Source organism: Ammospiza nelsoni, chromosome 15 (assembly GCF_027579445.1).
Source record: "Ammospiza nelsoni isolate bAmmNel1 chromosome 15, bAmmNel1.pri, whole genome shotgun sequence".
Lineage (NCBI taxonomy): Eukaryota > Metazoa > Chordata > Aves > Passeriformes > Passerellidae > Ammospiza > Ammospiza nelsoni.
In genome coordinates, this window is record NC_080647.1 from 19,345,085 (window position 1) to 19,364,200 (window position 19,116).

The window sequence follows — 19,116 nt, forward strand, 5'->3', positions numbered from 1 at the left end:
AGCTGGCACTCAGAGATGTCCAGAGCCCCTGTGGCCATCCAGGACTGGGAAAAGGGCAGACTGGCACACGCAGTGTCCTGGGTAATGGAACGTTATCCAGAGGCTGGCAGCAGGGTGCTCGATATTTACGTGTATGGATGTTTTTGGATGGAGCTTTAGCACCCCCTGTGCCTGGCCACCCCACAGGCTCTCCAGGCTGGGCTGAGCCCAGCACAAGGAAAGTGCTGCTGGGTGGTACCACAAATCCCCTCTGCTGTGTGCATGCATGGCCATATGTTTTGCTAGGTTTGGGGAACACTGTGATGGCCAGCAAGAAGATCCCAGGGCTGTCCTCACCTCATGGCCTCCCCCACACACAGACATACCCAGCAATGTATATATATTATATTATATTTTTATATTTATATTTATATTTTATATATATATATATATATATGTACATGTTAACAAAGAAGTTGCAAAAAAACCAACAAAAAGGGAAAAACCCAACAGGAAGAACAGCCCTCCCCCAAGTAAAATGGAAGCAGGAATGTTACACGTGGAAAGGGAGGCTGAGGGGACCCAGGAGACCACACATCCCGAGCTTGAAAGTGGGTGTCCCCAGGAGCAGAGGAACCAGCAGCAGCACTCTGCCCTCCCTCCATGTCCTCAGCAGGGCCCAGGATGGGGCTGTGCTCCCCAAATCACGGTGACAATCGGGTGGGCTCTGCTTTCAGTACCACAAGAGGACAATGTGGGTGACTGGGAAAGGCCCCCAGCCCCGGCTCGGGGTGTGGGGCTCCCCCAGTCCCCATCGGGCCGGGTGTGAGACGTGTGTGTGGGGGCCAGGGGGTCCCACAATTAGTGCAATTTCATCAGGTGCAAATGTCACAATAAGGGCTCATGGTCGCTGGGCTGAGGATGCTCCCTGAGCCCATCCCAGCAGTGCCAGCACCGTCCTTGGCACTGCCAGGGCCACCACCCCCCTGCAGGGCCTGGCATCCCCCTGGGGTGGCACAGGCCGAGCTGCCCCACGGGACCGGCACAAGCGGAAGGGACTTCCATGAGACCTTCCCATGAAAAACATCCAACTTAAAAGGGTGATCCAACCTCCCAGAGGGAAAGGGGGCATGAGCCAGGCTGTGGGGAAGGCAGGCCTGCCCCTGCTGCACCCTCCCTGAGCTCCTGCACTCCGGGGCTGACAGAAGCAAACGGAGCTGCTCCTCTGTCAGGAGGAGCCAAGAAGGAGGGGTGCAGCCCCTGTGCCTGCCCTGCCAGGCACCATGGGGAGCAGCCTGCATCAGAGGGAAAGCCCTCTCAGCTTGGCAGGGCCGGCAGCAGATCCTTCCCCGAGGTGCTGCCCACCTCCCTCTTCCAAAAACCACAGTCCAGACACACAGAGATGGCATGCTGGGGAACACTCTCCTCCTGGGCAAAGCTGTCACCACCAGACTCACCAACATGCATCCTCTTGGGAGGGGTCACCAGATGAATTCTGAACTGGCTCCAGATGAATTCAAGCTGTCTCTGGCACAGCCCCCATGGGATGAGCCCCAAGAGCTCTGTCCAAGCCAGGCACTCACTCCCCGAGCCTGGGCTTTACAATCACAGGACAGGCTGAGTTTGAAGGGGCCCATCAGAATCACTGAGTTGAACTCCTGTCCCTGCACAGGACACCCCAACAATCCCACCCGGTGTTTGGGAGCATTGTTCAAATGCCCCTTGACCTCTGGCAGCCCTGGGGCCATGACCATTCCCTGGGGAGACTGTGCAGTGCCTCACCACCCCCTGAGAGAAAAACCCTTTCCTGACATCCAGCCTAATCCTCCCCTGATCAGCTCCAGCCGTTACCTTCAGTCCTGTCCCTGGTCACAAGAATGAAGAGATGGGTACCTGCCCTCCCACTCCCCCTTGGGAGCAGTTCAAGATGACAAAGAGGCCTCCCCTCTCTTCTTCTCCATCTGAACAAACCAAGTGACCTCAGCCACTCCTCACAAGACCCCTCCAGACCCTTCTCCCTCCTCACAGCCCTTCTTTGCTCACTCTCTAATATCTTCATGCCTTTTTTATATTGTGGTGCACAAAACTCCCCTCAGGGCTCAAGGTGAGGCTGCCTCAGCCCTGAGCAGACCGTGACAATCCCCTCACTGCTCCAGCTGGCCTGATGCCCCCAGAACAGGGATTTCCCTCCTGGCTGACTGAGATCCAACTGGACCAGGTACCCCAGGGCCCTTCCCAGCCACTCCACAGCCTCTCAGTTCATAAACACAATCAGGGTGGCCCCATCCCAGGCACAGAATTTATCACCTTCCCTTGTTAAACTTCACATGGTTGGTGATTCCCCATCTGTCTGATTTTCTGGGTCTCTCTGCAGGGCCTCTCTGCCCTTGAGAGAGCTGACAGCTCCTCCCAGCTTAGTGCTGCCAGCAAATTGACCTGGCATCCCTTCCAGTCCTGCATCCAGGTTGTTAATGAAAATGCTGAAGAGCACAGGGCCGAGGATGGAGCCCTTCAGAACTCCAGAAGTGACTAGTGCCAGCCCAATGTCCCCCTTTGTGCCTGACCCATGAGCCAGTTACTCAGCCACCCCACGATGTGCTTATCCAGCTGTGGGCTGGACATTTTGTCCAGAAGGATCCTGTCAGAGACTGCTAAAACCTGCTAAAGTCCAAACAAATTGCATCTCATGGCTACCCTGGATCAATCAGGTGGGTTACCCTGCTGTAGAAGAAAACACAAGCAGGGGCAGTTCCCCATCACAAGGCTGGCAGAGCTGGGTGGTCTCAGCTCAGTGGTTCCTACTGCCACCAAGGCACCACATCTAGAGGAGGAAAAGGGGCTTCAAATGTCTCAGAGCAAAGCCCAAGCACCAGCTGCCTTGGGCCACCATAATGCCTGAAATCCCTGCCCCACAATGTCCCAGACACTCACATGCCCATTGGCCCCAAACTGTGCCACAGACCCCCATGGTGGCAACAGGGATTGTGTGCCAGCCCAGCTCCTCTTGGCCTCTGAAATAAATCTGGAGACTGGAGCTTGCCCAGGGGACTTGGTGCTTGTGGTTACTGGGAATACTGGAGACAGCCCAAGAGCTCCCAGTAACCAGGGTCTCTGAGCCTCTGGGACAGAGTCAGTTCCTCTGCCATGGAATAAACAGGATGGCTCCACACTCACACCACCACAGAATCATGGAATAGTTTGGGCTGGAAGGGATCTTTAAAATGCACCCAGTCCAATCCCCTGGCATGGTTGAGAACAAACCAGAAGTCAAGATTCAGTGTAATTAATTGAGATTTTGGGTCACAGAGCATAGAGGTAGTCTTTGAGCAGGACTCTACTGTGGGCTTAGAGTAGGAAGATGAGTTTTTGCTGCTGGGACACCAGACAGGGCACTAATGGAGACCTATGTGGAGCAGGGCACTGCTGGCCAGACACTGTGTCGGGAAGGAGCAGCTGCCAAACCTCTGTGCCAAGGGCCAAAGCTTCTCAAGGATGCCGGCCTCCCTGGATACTGGGAAGCTCTCAAAGGAGGAGATGGTGGGCTGGGGGTCCCTGGCTCTCTGCTGCAGGACCCCGAAAATTATCAGGAGCATGCCATCTGCAGCACAGCCAGCCCCAGGAACACCCTCAGTGCCATCTTCATGCCACAGAGCACCACCCTCCCTCCACAGGGCCACCATCCACCCCACAGCCACTGCCAGCACTCACCGAGTGCTCCAAGCCTTATCCATCCCACCAGGGAAGACACCGAGCCTCAGCCACAAGCAAAGTCCTTCCTGGCAAGTGCTGCTCAGTGCTCTGGGTCCCTACCCCAGCTGTCAGCGGCCCCAGAGCCCATCCCTCCTGTCCCAATCTGTGCCTCGTGGTACGCACGAGCCATTCCCTGACCACCACGGCACCTCAGGTCACCCTGAAACCTGCCCTGGCCTTTCCAGCCCCCCAAGGGAAGACAGAACCATCCAGGTGACAATCTTCTTGGGGAGACATGGGAGCAGCTGCCAAGAGCTGCTCCAGCCACTCTTGCACACCCTGGAGCTCACCAACAGCAGTTCATTTCCAGCTGTGGTTTGAGGTTCCTCCACTTTTTCCATTAAAGTAAGATGGAGCTGGGTGTGGATGGTGCTCGACTGCTCGGGCGCCACAGTGGCTCTCTGGCACGGCTGCCAGTGGGCAGCTCTGGCCACCTGCACCCACCGGCATGGCCAGTGCTGCCACGGGGCACGGGCAGGCCTGGGCAGCCTAGTGACAGGCTTTCATTCCTGACACGTATGGGGACTCCTGGGGCCGGCAGTTACACTCCTGCTGCTCGGGGTAATCGATGAAATCTGGGGCAGGTAGCCCCGAGAGGATCATCAGGGATTTGTTCCAGATGGTGAAGGTGGGACACACAGGCAGGATGAATGAGACTTCGAAGGTGTGGAGGTGGAGAGAGTTGGCCGGGTCGTAGAAGGAGAGGGCATTGTTGTCGTAGTCCAGGAGGACACCGAGGCGCTTCATCTGCGGGTGCACCTCCAGCAGCATCTCCTTGTTGTTGTGCCGCACCACAAAGTTGTTGTTGCAGCGGGAGAAGACCCAAGAAGAGGAGTTCTTCCCAATCCACTCGTTTTTGGGGGCTGACTTGTAAGCCACGCCGATGGCATACCTGCAGGAGAGGAGAAGCTGTGCTCAGCTTCCTCCAGCCTCGGCCCAGCCCTGATGGCTACAGCACCCTGTGCTCTCAGAGCCCATCTGCTGTAAAAGGGCACAGGGTGGGCATCTCTGGCAAAGGCTGGAGCGGGAAAGCATCCCCCCTCACACAGGTGGTGCCTTACCAGGTGGAGGATCCCACCACCACCTCCCAGTAGTGGCAGCCACTGTCGATGAAGATGTTGCCGGCCGCGCCGTAGCAGCCTGTCCCGCTGAACCGCTCTGGTGTGTGGCTCTTCTTCAAGGAGCTCTCGTCCTTCTCCATCTGCAGCCCATCATTGGAGATCTTCAGCTTCTTGTGAGCCATCTTGGGGTCCAGCTTGAATGGCTGACCTGTGGGGAGGAGACACAAGGATTAGGATTTGTGTTATTAGCATCATGGTGCAGGAATGGGGCTTCTTCACACCCCGTGTTCTCAGCTTTGCATATTTAATGGTGGTTTGCTTGGGTGTTTTCCCCAAAACCAGACCAGATCTGGGTGATGTCCCAGAGCTTCAACCAGACTCCTTTTTTGTTCATGATTTCCCTCTGAAAGTCCTCAGTCTATCCCTGGATTTGCAAACAAAACCCCAAGATGCTACAAAGAAGTAAATTGAGTTCAGACGGGTTTTGCTGCTATGGTTTCATGTGAGATGCAGTAAAGTGCACGCAGGCACCAGAAAGCATTTCCATAGGGATTCACCTGCTTCAGGACAAAGCAAGTGACAGGTGCAGAGAACACCCCCAAGTTCTACCAATATCTTCAGCCTCATGTTTTGGTACCCAGCTCAGGGCATGACTAGCTGTGTCCTCCTTCACGCTCTCATTTTTGGCTGCAGGCACAGAGACCCAGCAAGAAGAAACAATGACACCACCACGTCAATGGGGTCCCGAGCCTGGGCTGGGGACCCCCAGAACAGCCTGAAAACCCTGGAAAGCCAGGAAACACACAAGGAGAACCCCAGGACACCTGAGAATGTCTGCAAAGAGCTGCAAAATCAGTGACCATTGCAGCTGCAGAGCGGAGCTCATCTGTGCTGTGCTCTGTAACCTGATGGTAGCTCGTGCTGGTTTTCCTTGGAGCCCAATTTGCTGAATAATTGAGTTGAGAAGCCTGAAAGTAAAACTGCAAATTGGGAGTGACCTGCCCCCTCCTTCTTCTGGCTGCTCTGATCTTTCTGCTGTATCTTTTCCTGGCAGTAATGCAAAGAGACAAGCTCTGAGGAAGTGAGGTATAAAAATACTTGGCTCCATCAGGACAGAGACACTCACAGCTCTGTTTCTGAAGGCAACCTCTTGCTAAGGTCAGTGTGAAGAAGTGGAGACCAGCCCTTATCACTGGTTTGTGCTAGCATGTCCTGGAGCAAGTGCTTGAGCTGCATGCACTGGCAGAGAGCGTGATGGGCAGTGTTGGAGGGGTCGGAGGGTATTTCAGAGAACACAGCCAGGCACCTGCTACCCTTCCCAAAATATCACTCTGGCATTGGGAAAAAATATAGACTTCACAGAGGTCATAACAGTCCCAGCCTCAACCGCCCAGCATGGGAGCTGCCAAAGGAAGGGGGGTTCTGACTGCAGCCTTCACTCCCTGCTCCCCCAGCACCAGCAGCCTCTGTGCCTCCCAGTCACTGTTCCCCAGCCCTGCCCTGCAGAGAGCCGAGCCTTGCAATGATTCCTCTCATCACTGATGTTTCCTCTCATCACTAACACGTAGCTCCTGGGCTGGTCGCTCAGATTACCTTTATCCCACAAATTCAGCTGGCTGGGATATTCCTGATAGCCTTTTGCTGTCATCCCTGCATGAGGCTCGGGAGCTGTGGGGAAGCAGCTGCCTTCAGGGCTGGACACAGCCGGCTGCACCCCTGGAGCATTTATCAGCTGGATTAGCCCTCCCTTCCCAGCAGAGCCAGAGTGAGCAGAGCAGAGGAAATCCTGTCTGGCACTGGGTGTGAGGGAGCAAAGAGGAGGAGCCAGGAACATGGTCAAGGTCAGCGGAATGTGGGGATGGAGCCAGGCAGAGGGAGGTGTGTGCTGGAGCTCCATCCCCACCGTGCAGGACCCCAGACCTGCTCCCTCCCAGGGCTCCTGCACCCATCACAGTGAGCTTGGGACGCTCCTGTCACCCACCCAGAGGCACAGCGAGGACAGGCTGCCTCCTGCTTTACGTAACAGCTAGAGAAATAACTGGAATGAGATCCCCAGGAGCAGGAGACGCCATCCAACACTCAGCCAAATCCAGGCCCAGCAGCCCAGCCCATGGGGGGGTCAGTGCAGGGGTGCCACTGGTGCCCTGCAGCACAGCAGCTCCTCTCTGCCCCACTCCTCTGGCTGCAGAGAGGGTGGACAGCTGGTGACAGCATTTGGCTGAAAATGTGTGGAGAGAAAGGAGGGATGGATATGAACTCTGCACCCAAGGATGCTGCAGGCACCCACCACGTTCTGCCCAGAGGGCAAAGAAAGCAGCAGGGACACAGGAACACAAAGGCAGCTCTTCCTGCATTCTGTGCCTCCTCTCTGCCTGCAGTGGCAGGGTCCCTACACCCACCAGCCATCTAAGATGTCACATGTGGGGCACAGGACACCCACAGGGCACAGGACACCCACAGTGCACAGCTGCCAGCACCATCCTATCCTCCCTGAAGACATCACCTTCAGCAAAGAAAGAAACAAAAGATGCTGAGTCATCAAGTCATAGGAAAGCCATAAATACATCTAAATTTTAAGATTCCCTACTGGGAAGTTTTTGCACGGATCATCCTGTCTTTAAAAACACCTGCACTAACATGATTCAGTCAGTAATAGTGACCTCGCAGCCCATTGCTCAGGCATCAAACCCACTCCTGATGTCTCATATGGGATGTGGATGGAGCCATCCTGTAGCACATTAAGGTCTTGCCAAGATATGCAGAAATCAGGAAAAGCCAGAATTGTGAGGGAAAATAAGGCCAGGATGCAGTGGCCAAGGCAAAGGCTGTAAAACCCATTTCCCTGCACTTTATTTATGGCCTGAGCTGGGCCTGTCCCGGCATTCCAGCACTTTCAGCTACTTTTGGCCACTTGCTCCTAAATAAGTCCTGCTCAGGCCCAGCCTCAGCAGAAGATGGTCTCTCTGACACCACACCAAACCTGTCCTTCCAAGCTGCTCTGTTCAGGGATGCAGATGTAGTGCCAGCACTGACAGCGCTGATGCTGCGGAAATCGATGTGTCCTGACACTGACCTTCTGGCCATGGAGAGATCTCTCCAGACATCCCTTCAGGAACAGAACAGGCTGTGAAATATGTTAATGGGCTGTTTCTGTGTTGAGCTGCTGACACTTCCACCGAGGTTACAGTGGGAAAGCATGGGTGTGATATCCTCTGAATATTATCCACTGCAAAAGGAGAAGCCCTGGTCCCAAATACCAGCAGGAGGAAAAGCCAGGGGGGGCATGCTGGGGCTGCAGCACAGGGCAGCAGCACCACCAGACACCCAAAGGAGCCCTTGTCACCTGAGGATGGCCACAGAAGGAGAAAAATCAATATATATGACTAAATCAAACTTTCAGGAATTCAGAAGTTTCCACAAACACAGATGGCAAAGGAACACCAAACTGGTGGCAGAGAGGGATGTGCCCATCAATACCACATGCCTCTCCTGCCCAACAGCTGAGTGGGAAGTGAGGTCCTTGTGGAAGGGGCTTTAGCACCCCTACAACCACACATAACCTGTGCACTGTCTCAGGTGGGGCTGCTCCAGGTTTCAAGCATGCAGAAGCTGCTGCAGACACATCCCTGCAGCAAGGGGGGCTCAGCACCTGGCAGGACTCTGATTGAAGCCAGTCCATCCCCAGGCAGGAGCCCTCAGAGCTGTGCTGGCAGCTCGGTGGCTGGCACTGGGCTAGATCCCAGAGAGCAGAGCCTGTGCTGGGGGAGCTGCCACCACGGGCACCCACCCCTGCTCCCAGCTTCCCAGGCCGCCCAGCCCTCACTCCCAGAGCCAGGGAAGCACTGAGAAACAGCAGCTGCAGGAGGGATAAATTTTTAATGAACAGGCAGATTGGGTTGGAGTTTGCTCTTCAGCAGCTCCCTCAGCTCCACTGCCTCAATGTTGTTTTATTCAGTTTAATGTCGCGCAAAGAAAAGGAGGAGGTAGAGGTGATAAATCATCATGAAAGCCTTGCTCAGGCAGAAGCAACTGTTGGGAGAGGGACAGATGGGAGGGCTGTGCTCACCAGGACCACAAAGAGACATGCAAGCACTGGGAAGGCACGAGCACACGGCAGGCAGCCTGGAGAGACAACTTATTCCTCTCCCAACATCTCACACTGTCCCTCCTGTGTCACCCTTCAGGCCATGGGTGCCACTGCTTCTGCTGTCTTTGCTGTCTTTCAGTGGAAAAAGGTTTCCTACCACAAACCCTGCAGCTCTGTCTGTGCCAGCACAGACAGGTACAGCTCCACTGCTGTCAGAGCTCAGCCCTCCCTAAACATATTTAACCTTCCTTGGCATCCCCAGGGCACTGGAAAGAAAAATCTTCTGCTTTGTGTGTGGCTGCAAAGTCTCCATCCACCACCATGGACACACTTTTCAATCTTATGACTTTCCAAACCACAACCCTCTGCAGGCTAAGCCACACACAAGAACACAGTTGCTCTGTGACCCCTTGCATCAGCCCCAAAAAGCCCAGGGATGTAAAGCCACCAGAAGAATGGACCATTATGACCTAAGGCCCCAGGGATGGGTGCTGACCTGAGCAGAGGTCATGGGAGCCCCTGGCACCACATGGGCTATCAGGAGACCATCCCTGAGGTAGAAAAGGAACAGAAGCACCAAGGGAGATGGGCACTCCAGTGATTTAACAACAGTGTTTCCATCCCACTGCCAGCCACTGCCTGCTCACCAGGAGCCCCCAGCCATACCCCAGGCACCCCCGTGCCCTGGAAACTCTCCTCCCCACGTGGCACGGCCAGCTGAGTGCCTGGCACCTACTGTTGGTCTTGAGGCGGGCAGGCTCGCTGTTCCTGCTGCCTGCCTGGTTGATGGCCTTCACCAGGAAGATGTAGCGGGTGCCACTCTGCAGCCCGTGCACTGTGTAGTGGTTCTGCTTGATGTTGGGGACGATCATCCAGCTGTCCATGGAGTTGTAGAGACCTGCAGTGCAGGAGAGGGGCACAGATTTATTCCCAGGGGAGGACAGAATACAAAGCTTTTGTGCTGCTAATGCAGAGCTCACGACCATGTGTCCCTTGGAAGGATTTACCACCTGCCTGGGAGTTCAGAGTGGCAGGGAAATTTCCAGAGGTGATAAATCCCAGCAACACAGAATCTCTTCCATTATCACACAAAGGCAGGAGCAGGGCTGCAGCGCTGGCATCTTGGGATGCTGCCATGGGAAGTGATGGGGAAAGGGTGCAGACAAAGGGAAATGCAGCCAGCAGCACCTTCCAGCCAGGGCAGCTGGCAGACGAAGCTGTTGGTGCCTGGGAGGGGGTGATGGCCACCATCCTCCCACCACCACCCCACCATCACTGTGTCCCACAGGACACCTCCCTACTGCTCAGTATGCAATTCCAGCAGCAGAAAGGGATGCATTTGCACCCAAATCAATGTGTTTGCAACTGAATCTTCCTCCTGCCCAGTCCGTGGGAAGTAATAATCCATGGCTAAGAGAGGCTGATGCTTGGCTCCCTGAATAGACTGATCTGCAGAGTGGTTCAAAGAAAATGAACTCCCAGTGAAGGGATCCAGACACTTGGAAGCCATTCAGCAGGCTGAATTCTTTCTGGAAATGGGAAGGAATGAAGAATCCAAGACCATGGAGGTGCCAAACTGACTGCTACAGTGATTTGCAGGGTCAGAGCTACAGGGTCTGGCATGTGTGGAAATGTAGTGCTGTCCCTCAGCTGGGGTGGCACAGTGCTCCAGGAAAGGGGAAAAGCCTTACACAGTGCTACAGGTTGCTCCTGCCATCGGCATCACTGGGATGAAGATCACCTGCAGCTGGCACGAGCACCTGAGTAGCTGAACTGGGGGACAAAGACGCTCTGGGGCTCAGGGGAAACCAGAAGAGCTATCACAGCACAGGCTTTGAGCCAAAAGGAATAAGGAAGCGTGGAAGAAGTAGCTGGAGGCTTCCTAGATCTGGTGAGAGGTGAGAAGTGCATTGTGAATTTGGGGTGACTGGAGAGGGGGTATCAACACATGCAGGGCTGGGAGGCAGGAGCTGGGAATGCTCCACACCTTTTTTGCAACAGCTTCCAATTCATTTATCTTCAGCGCTTGGCTCAGCCGCAGGACAAGGGCAGGCTGCAGTCCCTGTCATCTCATCCTGAATTTGGTTTGGGATACACATGGGAATGGCCGAGGGGCACAGAGGAGTGTGATGTAAGTAGAAAATAAAGCAGATGTGATCCTGATTGCAGCCTGCACGCGGAGCTGCTCCCGTTGGAGCACAGCTTCCAGCCCGGCCCGGTCAGTGTCACCTTCCTGCAGGAAGGGCCAGCTGGGGTTGCTCCATCAGGAAGAACAAGGTGGCTAAGATATGACAACGAGAAGGACTTGACCTTCCAAGCAGGTTTCTTTTGCAAAACAACCTCAAAGAGCTTGGTCTTGAACACTAACCTCTTCGCTCCTACCCTCACCAAAGCTTTAAAAAAATCCCTTTTATTGTAGCATTCATCCTCCACAAAAATGTCTGGCTCTTGCCAAACTCTTGGCTTTGATGGAAGTGTGAAGGGGATGGATTCCACAGGCCAACTCTGCACACCTTGGAAAGGTGTTTCCTCTCCTGGTCAGGGTCCCAGGCCCTGTTCAGCATTCCAGTGTTCCAACTGAACTCTTTTCACATGAGTTCAGCCAGGGCTCACACAGTCCCATGACCCAAACTGTGCTATTGCAAGGGACAGTAAGTTACTAATTTTCTTCTCAGGGATTTAACTCATGTTTTCTTCACTCGTCCTACAAAGAGCAACTGGAGGTTGCCGGCTGGCCAAGGAGGACACTTCTGACACATGACCCTCTGGGCTCTACTCCAGCACTGCCCTCACTGTTCCTCACCCTCATGGTCTCCACAGCTCCTTTCCCAATACCTGTGCCCCACCTGCCAGAGGTGGGCAGGTGACTCATTCCCAAGTCCCTTGGTGTATGGGACTCCAAGCCACATGTGTCCAAAGTGGCATGTGGGAAAAGGTGAGAGTGGATCCTTCCCTGGCATCATCCCAGGCAAGGGCACAAGCTGCAGCAGGGGAAATCCTGAGAGGAAAAGGGCAAAATCCTCCTAGCTGAGGGTGAGGAAGCACTGGATGCTCCATCCCTGAACAGTCCTTCTTCCTCAAGGAGCAACCCTGAGCAACCTGTCAGCCCAAACTGCACAGAGCTAGCACAGGGACCTTCAGACATCCCTCCCTACCAAAACCACAGGGTGACACCAGCAAGTCCCCATCCTGTCCACAGCTGGAAGTGCAAGGGACATGGAGCTGGTGGACATTCAAGAGCAGAGCCAGAGAGGTGGCTGAGCTCTCCAGGCTTCTAGAGGACCAAGTGCTGGAGACAACATGCTCTAGCTGGGAAGGAGAGGAGAGCCAAGCAGGGCGGGTCTGGCTGTGGCAGCACCGGCACCCAACAGCTACCATGGAAGGGAAATGCATCATCTTGTTTTCCAAAACAAGGACAAAGGCTGGGCCAGGGCTGGGGAGGTGAGATCCAGCTTGGAAAGTCACAGGGAGCTTTCTCTGTCAGCTTCCTGCACAGTTCAGAGTGCACTGCACAGCCTTCCGTGACACCGTGCTGCCGGTGCCAAGGTCCTCCGTCCAGGGGGACAGACTGACAGCAGCCCAAACAGCCACTCTGAGGGCCCTGGTCAGCACTTCTGACAACGGCAAGTGCTGCTAGGAAAACCCAGAATAAAACTTTCTCACAGACCATCAGTGATTCTGTCCTCAGCCCTCAAATCAAATCCCATTCCTGTGAGACAAATCTGTGGTGCTTTGGAAAAAACAACGAGGCATGGCAGTAATTTTCATGAAAAATTACCTGGAAATATGCATCAGAGCTGTTCCAGAGGGGTTTATAAACCACCAGAGTTATCAGCCATGGAGCAGCCAGCGCTGCCCTGCGTATGATCCCAGGTATCCATGGATCTGGGAGCTGTGAGATGGACAGGAGCCTCCAATGTTCCTGATGCTTCACCAAGTTGGGGCTGATGACACCAAGTGCAGACCAGAGCACCTCAGGGATGGCCCCCCCAACATGAGGAGATGTCTATTGCTCTGATCCACTAGGCCTTGGTAGATCCTTTGCTGCTGTTTCCTCCATAAATACCCAGCCTTTAAAACCACTGATGAAACTGGGAACCTTTTCCTTACAGAATCCCAGAACGCTCTGGGTTGGAAGGGACCTAAAAGCTCATCCAGTGACACCCCCTGCCATGGGCAGGGACACCCTCAACTATCTCAGGCTGCTCCAGCCTGGCCTCGGACACTTCCAGGGATGGAGCAGCTGGAGATTGTGTGGGCAGCATGGCACTCCTTGCTGCAGGGAAGTGAGGTGACTTACTGATGAAGTTGGCCTGGCCGGTGAAGATGGTGTACTGGAGCTCGTAGGAGCTGACGCTGAACTCATCCTCTGACATCCAGTGCACGGTGATGGTGTCGTGGGAGGCTGTGCAGAGCTCCTCACGGACTGACGGCGGGTTCGGCGCTGTGGGATGGCACACACCACAGACTTTGGTCAGTCTGGGCTTTCCTTCCTTAAAAACCCAGGCCTTTTCCACTCATGCTAGGACTGAGATGGGCTTGTGGCAGTAGTACTCTCAACACCAAAACCTCTCTCATTTAATCCGTCATTATGTTTCCCACTGAACTGAACCTTTCAGTTTAACAAGGCATCCAGAGGTCAGAGCACAGGGTTTTCACTGCTGCTCCATCAGGTCTGACACCCCCACCCTGAAACAGGCTGAGAACCCACTTCCAAATCCACTTATTTCCCTGCCCTGGTTGTGGAGTAAGTATTTCATCCCATAACTGATCTGGACATGCTTGTGCTAATCTTTCACTGAAAGCCGATCTGCCTCATGATGATAAAATCGGATTTGGGTGAGTGAAGATGTCCTTGCCCCCTGGAGCTCTCATCCCTCCAGTGCTGCAGCACAGGCTGATCCAGCAGCTGTTGCTGCTCCCAGACCCCCGAGGGCAGCCATCAGTCTGTGCTGGGGCATCAGGGCAGCCCTGAGGAGCCCACTGAGGTCCCACCCAGAAGGGTTCATAATTTAGAAGCAGGTGACCCAGAAAAAGGGCAGAAGAATGGAAATGTTAAAGCACAGAGTGCCATAGAAGTATAATAATTAGTTAATTCATCATTCCTCCCCTGTAATCCTTATGAACCCTCATATAATCCTTATCCTTCTTGCATCCTTATGGACATCAGCCTCCCCCACCAGGTCATGGAGACCATAATTTTTAAGCCTTCTGGTCTTTTCCGTGGGTCCTCCAGGAACAGCAGGGTGAAACAGGAGGATGGGGACCTATCACTGTCCTGGGGACAGCACAGGCCCCGCTCTGCCACAGATGACCTGGTGCTTGTTACTGGTTAAGTCCTTAAATAGGTCTGCCAGCCCTTGGTGGAGCACAGGGCAGGGGACTGAGGGGAAGACACAGAGTGGAGCACACCTGAGCACTCACCTGTGAGATAATCCAGCCCCTCCAGCAGCTTCTTCTCTCTGGAAAAATCTAAAGCAAAGTTTTCAAAGGCATCATTAAAATTGATATCTGGTATCAGGACTTGCGAGGATGCAGTTGCCATGGCGACCCTGGAAGGAAAGAAGGGACCATCAGTATGCAACAGGGTGCATGAGGGAGGCACAGGGATGGGGACAGCCTCACTGTGCCTCACCTGCTGCCAGGAAAACAGCTTGCACCTACAGACCACTGCCCCTGGGGACGGGTTCCCTGAGAGTGGGAGGGCTCCACCCCTGGGGTTTACAGCTTTGACTGGCCCCTGAACTCCCTTTGGAGTGGCATTTCCACCACTTTCCTGCCCCAGGGAAGGGGACATGGTTCCACAGAACTGTTAGGACCTGCCATGCAGCCCAGTCCTGTGAGGGCAGCAGGGATGGCAGGGGATCTCCAGGGAAGTGACTGCAGGGGACTTGGTTCACCTCTGGGCAGGGACCTACAACAGGGCCAGCTCCAGCAGCAGGTCCCGAGGCCAGCCCACCTCTCGGCCACGTTCCTGGCCGTCTGCAGGAAGCGGGCGTGGTCGTTCTCCTTCAGGATGTGCTCGGCCTGGTTGATGAGGACCGTGGAGCGCTCCAGGCACTGCCGGCAGTTGGCGACCTGCTGGGCCAGCTTCCGCAGCTTCATCACCTGCCGGGCAGAGGGACAGGGGCTCAGGAGCCTGAGAGGCACAGAGGGAACCCTGGGCCAGCAGCTGCTCACGGCGAGCAAGGAGCACTGGAAGGGCACGGGCATGTCCCAATGGCTCTGGGGAGGGAGCTCAGCAAAGCACTTTCCATGTTGGATTTTGCTGTGGGTGGGAAAGCCCCAGGGCACAGCCTGTGCTTGCTCTGAGGGTCCCACATGCGCTGGACCCTGGAGAACAACACATCCTCCTCCACTCCTGCCATGCAAATACAGCATCCCCCCGTGCCAGCCCAGGAGAGCAGGCTGCCATGAGCCCCTGCCAGTCACTCAGCACGAGGCAAGGGAACCTCAGGAACAGGGGAAGTGTCTACAGAGCTGATGGAAGACATCACATTCACAAGTGCTGAACTGAACTGCTGGGTGACCAAGGTATGAGAGAATCTGCATGTTCTCCCCTCCCTTCTCCCAGGCTCCATGCACGTGTTGGGCCATTTGTCAGGCAAAGCAGGGCAGAACAAATGGAAAACCAAATGGCAATCCATCAGGAAAGCAGAATTCCTCGCTCCTCAACTGGAGGAATTCTGAATCAGCCACAGCCTCTAGAGGTTACTCCTTTCTCCACTGCTTCTGTGGAGGGTTTGGGCACTAATCTGTGCCCTTCACCTCTACCCAGCTGCCAATTGTAGGAAAACAACATCTTGGAGCTTCCAGGTCTTTCTAAGCATGGCGGGAACTGGACAGCAGAGTCTGGAAGAGTCAAGGAAGAGGGTGGGAAGAGCAAGCAGACAGACAGATGGGCCGGCAGACGGCACCGTTACATGAAATATGTTCCCTGGAGTGCTTGGGGTAGAAGCAGGATTTCAAAGCTCCCTCTGCTGCCAGCATGTCCTGGAGCTGTGCCGGGGGCTCTGCTGCCTACACACGTGGTGGAACCTGCTCCCAGCTGCCTGGCAGCATCTGGATTTGGGGCTTGGCCATGGGTACCGTGGTGGGACCCCAGTGCACACCCAAGCTCACTGAGAACAGCAGTGGGGTCATGCAAGCTCTCCTGGGCACCCTCAGAGTTATGGCCCTCCACCCCTCTTGCTGCTGCACGTGGAGAGCCCAGAAGGTAAGGCTGATGTCTCAAACATCAACAGCTGTACCTCTGCAGAGCCAGCTGAGGGTTGTTGGGACTCGAGAAAGGGCCCCAGGGAGGTAGGGCAGCACTGTCCTGGGACAAACATCCTTGCTGTGGCTCCTGGCAATAAGCACAACACAGCACAGGAGTGAGATGAAGCAGTGGCATGGACTGTAGAGGAATCAAGACCACAAAAGACCCCTGAAGCCTCTGACCCATTTCCAGAAACATCTGGAAGAATGGACTGTGCATGAGAACTGATTTGCAGAGAAGGTGAGAACTCCCAGGGAAGGCAAAACTTACCTATAAAAAGGTCCCCCCCCGTAAGCACAGGCAGTGCCCCCAGGACCCTGACCCATTTGTCATTCCTTTCAACCATGAACATCTCTGAGTCTTGGGTCCCTCCCCTGTGGAGTGGGATGCTACAGATAGAAACCACTGGGAAACACCTGGAGCCACTGGAGGAAAGGTCCAACACTCCCACAAAGATGAGGGTGAGAAGCAGCTCCCCCTCAGCTGTGCTGCAATGCAGAGCATGCAGCCTCTGCTCTCACTGCAGCACTGGACTATGGTCCTTCAATATTAATTCCACATTATTCTATTCAAACCACAGTGGTGAAGAGCCCTGAGGAAGCTGTCTGGAGTGATCCAAGCCTCTGCACCAACTTGTCACGCTAACCAACACACAGGCCTGTTCCTCCTCCAAGCAGCACATGCTTTGTCCTTGGCAGAGGAGCCCTGGGGCAGCAGCAGTGACAGACACCTGGAGATGGGGTGGCATGGAGGGCAGCACCAGGGGACAGATGGAGCTTTGACAAGGAGATGCACGGGTGCTGCTCAAAGCAAACCCCTCATGGCAATGCACCACGCGCTGCTGCAGCCCCTCTGCCCGAGGCTGGCACGTCCCAGCGCCACTGCCTGCGGGATGCTGCTCCCAGACAGGAGGAGCAGACCCTGTACCCCCACAGGAGGGGACCTGTGACCAGGGACACATGAGTTGGGACCCCTCACCTTCGTCTCCTTGATCTTGACGGCGATGACCTGCTTGCGCTGGCGGATGATCTCCATCAGTTCATCACACTCCTCCATCAGCTTGGCCTCATGCATGGCTGTGTTCACCTGGCCAGGAACAGCAGCACACAGGTGTTGGGAGGGACACACAGGTGTTGGGAGGGACACACAGGTGTTGGGAGGGACACACAGCATGCTCTCATGTGTGTGCTCACAGCAGTGCACACACACAGAGTGCAGCGGGGGCACAAGCAGAGGTTCCAGTTCTCTGCCTCCAGGGAAGAGCAGTATCCATGGGAGGATGGACAGGACAAGACAAGGGGGAATGCACTTCATGGAAGAGGAATCTAGCCCTAGCACTGCATTAAAGCACACTATAGGACAGAAATCAGTTTTCCTCATTTCATACTCCCAAATCCCTCTGAAACAAGGCGGCCTAGAGTGAACCACATTTTTGCTACAGGATCTTTTTTTAAACCTGGCCAGCAGATTATGCAACACTGGAGTGGGAGACAGCTGATGGTCTGCAAAGAGAGCTCCACTGAGGAAAAACAGTGGAAAATCTTCCCAATCTGCTGCATGTGGAGGGGGGTGGGGAACAGTCCCAGGGTTTGGAGCCTGCAGCAAGCTGCTGTGGCATTGCTGCTGTGGCACTGCTGCCGTGGCACTGCTGCTGTGGCAGAGCTGCTGTGGCACTGCTGCTGTGGCACTGCTGCTGTGGCATTGCTGCTGTGGCACTGCTGCTGTGGCATTGCTGCTGTGGCATTGCTGCCGTGGCACTGCTGCTGTGGCACTGCTGCCGTGGCAGAGCTGGCAGCACCCTGGTCCCTCAAAGCTGTGTGCCCACAGGGATGGCTGTCACCCCAGCTTCCCAGGAGCACAAACCTGGAGCTCCTCTTTCAGCTTCTGGGACACATGAGAGTGAGGCTGAAGGCTGTGCACAGCAAGGGGCCAGAAAGAAATGCTAGGCCAAGGGACAGGAGGGGAGATTGGGGCACCTCAGCTTGGCCCTGGGTCCATCCCTCCAACCAGCTGCTGTCCAACAGTCCAGCTCAGGCCTGGAGTGCTCCCCTTCCAGGATGGCTACAGGGCAATGTAAATCTGTAGCCATCCACAGCCTGCCCAGGGCAAGAAATCTACCCTCAATTATGTTGATGTTTAGGGGGGCTGAAGACAGGTGAAGTTTCAAAGGACATCACAGTCCCTTTCCCAGTTGCCTTCTACCAAAACAGGAGCATTTTCGAGGCTGGGTTCCCTCAAAGGGCCAGCAGAGCATGGAGGGGGTTCTGCAGACCAGGACTGCTCCACTGGCAAAGCCCTGGCTCAAAAACACCTGGACAGTGGCCACAGAACTCTGCATGGATGAACCAGCTCCCAGGTGAATGCTGGGTTTGGGGTGAACACTCAGCAGGTGCTATGGCTGCAGGAAAGCTGGGCAGCTTTTAGTTGTGAAAAGGGAGAGAAAAAATATTTCACCCACCCAAGTGCTGGGGGAAAATGTGCTAGGGACAACAGTCCTGGAATAAACCAGCTCTGTCCTGCACCTCCTGGAAATGAGAAGCAGCATCTCAGCCCACAGCCTGACTCACAGGCAGGCAAGCCTCCTCCTGGCAGCTCCACAGGACCCATCCCACCTCCACAGCCCTCAAGAGGATTTTGGCTGGGCAGCAGCTGTGCCCTGGGGACACCAGGAGCTCCCACTGAGGCTGCTGTGACACAGTCCCACAGCACACCTGCAGCTTCTGCTCTCCCCACACTGGGACATTGGGCTGGTACTATCCCTGTTTTACAAACTCAGCTTCTCTGGAGGGTTATCTGCCCTCCTTGGTCCACATTTCCATCACTGCCAGAGGATTTGGCCATTTCAACCTCTCTCAGTACAGCCCCCCCATGCACCAGAGTCACTCTGAGGGGCAGCACAGGCTCAGGGGACACTTGCAGTGCCCTTCTCTGGGGTTCTTCTCTCTGCCCTTCTCAGCCCTGTCCCTCAAGGTGTTGGTGGC

At 55.0% G+C, this 19,116-nt stretch overlaps 1 protein-coding gene across 1 annotated transcript in view; it reads right to left on the reverse strand.

The window, feature by feature from the left end:
- Nucleotides 1-248: 248 nt before the first annotated feature.
- Nucleotides 249-19,116, reverse strand: part of MID2 (midline 2) — a 63,148-nt gene continuing 44,280 nt past the window's right edge. The window contains exons 4-10 of the mRNA XM_059483092.1: nucleotides 17,114-17,221; nucleotides 14,837-14,985; nucleotides 14,302-14,429; nucleotides 13,178-13,321; nucleotides 9,614-9,775; nucleotides 4,791-4,998; nucleotides 249-4,621 (exon numbers count right to left, since the gene is read on the reverse strand). Coding sequence (XP_059339075.1) covers nucleotides 4,219-4,621; nucleotides 4,791-4,998; nucleotides 9,614-9,775; nucleotides 13,178-13,321; nucleotides 14,302-14,429; nucleotides 14,837-14,985; nucleotides 17,114-17,221 — 1,302 coding nt within the window. The 3' untranslated portion in view covers nucleotides 249-4,218. The remainder of the gene's footprint in view (nucleotides 4,622-4,790; nucleotides 4,999-9,613; nucleotides 9,776-13,177; nucleotides 13,322-14,301; nucleotides 14,430-14,836; nucleotides 14,986-17,113; nucleotides 17,222-19,116) is intronic.